This window comes from Mycetomoellerius zeteki, unplaced genomic scaffold (assembly GCF_001594055.1).
Source record: "Mycetomoellerius zeteki isolate Tzet28-1 unplaced genomic scaffold, Tzet1.0 scaffold203, whole genome shotgun sequence".
Classification (NCBI taxonomy): domain Eukaryota; kingdom Metazoa; phylum Arthropoda; class Insecta; order Hymenoptera; family Formicidae; genus Mycetomoellerius; species Mycetomoellerius zeteki.
Genome location: NW_017256991.1, coordinates 33,604 through 35,992, shown reverse-complemented (window position 1 = coordinate 35,992; position 2,389 = coordinate 33,604). Strand labels below are relative to the sequence as shown.

Genomic DNA, 2,389 nt, shown 5'->3' with positions numbered 1-2,389 from the left:
TAAGCGCTCAGTGAGCGGTTGTAGTATTGAATGCACCCAATGAAAACATTTTTCATGTTTTTTTATATACCAATGAAATATACTGTATATTAAAAGGCAATGTAGCAACATGTTACTTTTCATAATAATCGCTATATATCGACCTTTGAGCTTCAATATCTCAGAACCTGTTGATTTTAGAACCACATGCCCATTGAAATTTTTGATAGGACACTATAAACTACCACATACTAAATTTTCAGCCATTTTGACCGAAAATACTTTCCCATAAGAAAACTGCGAGGTCCTTTATCGATCCAGTATGTTCTTTGTAGTCTATTATTCTGTTAGGCTTTTAAACCTAAAGTCTATAATAATCTTGTAATTCATAGTAAGAATATCGATTTTTTAAAAGAAAACAGGATGTATAAAGTACACAAGATGAGGGAAGTAAAGATTTTCTAGGCTATTATTTTATAACAAAAACCACAAAATTCTCGATACAATACCATATAATAACGCCAATGTATATAACAAGGTAAAGCTGTATATATATTTCATTAATAAAAAAATAATCACGAGAATTACGATGTTCGAAATAATCGTCTCTTACATTCTTGCATACCGTGATTCTCCACGATTTCATAGATACTCTTAATAATTTAAAAGATGCAGAGATAAATAACAAAAATTGTCGAAAGCACGAGGGAGCAATATAATATGGGCGATTACACATTTGGATATAAAAACGAAACTACTTTATAGTTTCCTCTGAAAGTAGAGCATGGCTCAATAACGAATACGCATGGTCTGGAAATAATATCGTTGCCAGAAAATAACACAAATAAGAAACAACTGATCAGCGCAGATCCGGATTATCATTAATTTGCTTTTTTATACGTAACAATACTGTTGTATACCACTGATCCAATCTTGAAATTAAATCGTATTCCTTCACTGCTTCTGTATAACCTTCTAGATTTTGATCCTCCAAATGCTCTATCAATGTCTATAGATGTACAATATTCAAATTATCAAAAATATTAAAAAAAAAAACAAAAGTCGTTAGGTGACAAATTTAACGTGAAAACATACCTTTACCAGTTTGTATTCTCTAGCGTCTTGAAAAGCAGGATACTGTTCCTGATAACGTTCAATCGCATGTTGAGCATTTAACGAATCCACACACAAGTGACATAACGCTGCACGAAAGAAGTATTCCTTGGCGCTATATTTTAGTAAAGAACTTTCTAATGATGCAGAAGCGACCTGTAAGATAAATTGATAAGATTTAAACATTGATATTCATATTAATCATTTACATTCAAATTTAAAAAACATTATAGATAATTATAACTCGCTATCGCCACATGTACTGAATATCTTCAATCTTTACCTGCTCGTAGATCTGAATGGCTTTATCGTAATTCTCAAGTTGCGCGGCATACTGCGCGACTTTCAAAAGACACTTGTTTGCAGAGGAGTTACTTTCCTCACCGCGGAAGTAATCCGCAGCTTGCTCATAATGATGTACCGCGCGCTCCAAATCAACCGCTTCGCTTTCATAAATTTCGGCTATACTTTGATGATGTTTAGCTGCCATCGTAAAACGGCCCATATCGGTATAAATTTCAATGGCTTTCAACAGGCAACTGATTGCCTCTGTAAAAGTGGAATAACGATAATATGAAAATTATTTTATCTTTTGATGAATTCAGTTGCTTGCACTAAATCAGTACACACTGAAAAGACTGCTTCATATAAAGTGTTTAAATATGGCGAATAATATAATCAACTTTGACAATGAAATAATACATGGATAGTTTATTAAATAATATGATAATATCCTTATTGGGCATTTAATCATCGTTTAAAATATTTGTATATGCTAAAACATTTACTTTGCTAATTTCAGCCTTAGCAGCTTTTAACATATACTGATCTAGTGTAGCGCAAGTAACCGAATTCGCCATTTGTTTAACACAGTGTTGGGATTTACTTGCACATTTCGGCGGATTTTCATCTTGGTTCCTACCTCTTACTTCATCAACCTGCGTGTGATCTAAATGCCGATTGGCATTTATTCCAACACTGGTTTAACAATGGCAAACAACAATATAATGATTCTGTTCTCTGTGGCTAAACTAGTATGCACTTGTTTTACTTAGAATGAAATAGATATATATTTTTGGAGTTTGATAAAAATGAGACAGAAACTATAGAAAATTTTAGTACAGTCTAGTGCAGTGACAAAGAACAGACTTTGTGTTACACCGTGTCATCTGTTTGTCTTGCTTGAAAGTACCCTTGATTTTATAAATTACCGTTTGTATCAGACTTTTTGAAGCAATTGGCAGCATCTACGTAATTATTAGCTGCGTCATGACGGCTTCCCGCCTTCGAATGTAAA

The 2,389-nt window shown here is 33.2% G+C and overlaps 1 protein-coding gene across 1 annotated transcript in view; it reads right to left on the bottom strand.

Annotated features, from left to right (window-relative positions):
- Positions 1-289: 289 nt before the first annotated feature.
- The window catches only part of alphaSnap (Alpha-soluble NSF attachment protein), a 3,333-nt gene continuing 1,233 nt past the window's right edge, over positions 290-2,389 (bottom strand). Inside the window, 4 exon segments of the mRNA XM_018447548.1 lie at positions 290-988; positions 1,075-1,248; positions 1,376-1,641; positions 2,304-2,389. The exon segment at positions 2,304-2,389 is cut by the window's right edge and continues 15 nt beyond it. Of these exon segments, the coding sequence (XP_018303050.1) occupies positions 839-988; positions 1,075-1,248; positions 1,376-1,641; positions 2,304-2,389 (676 nt within the window). The 3' untranslated portion in view covers positions 290-838.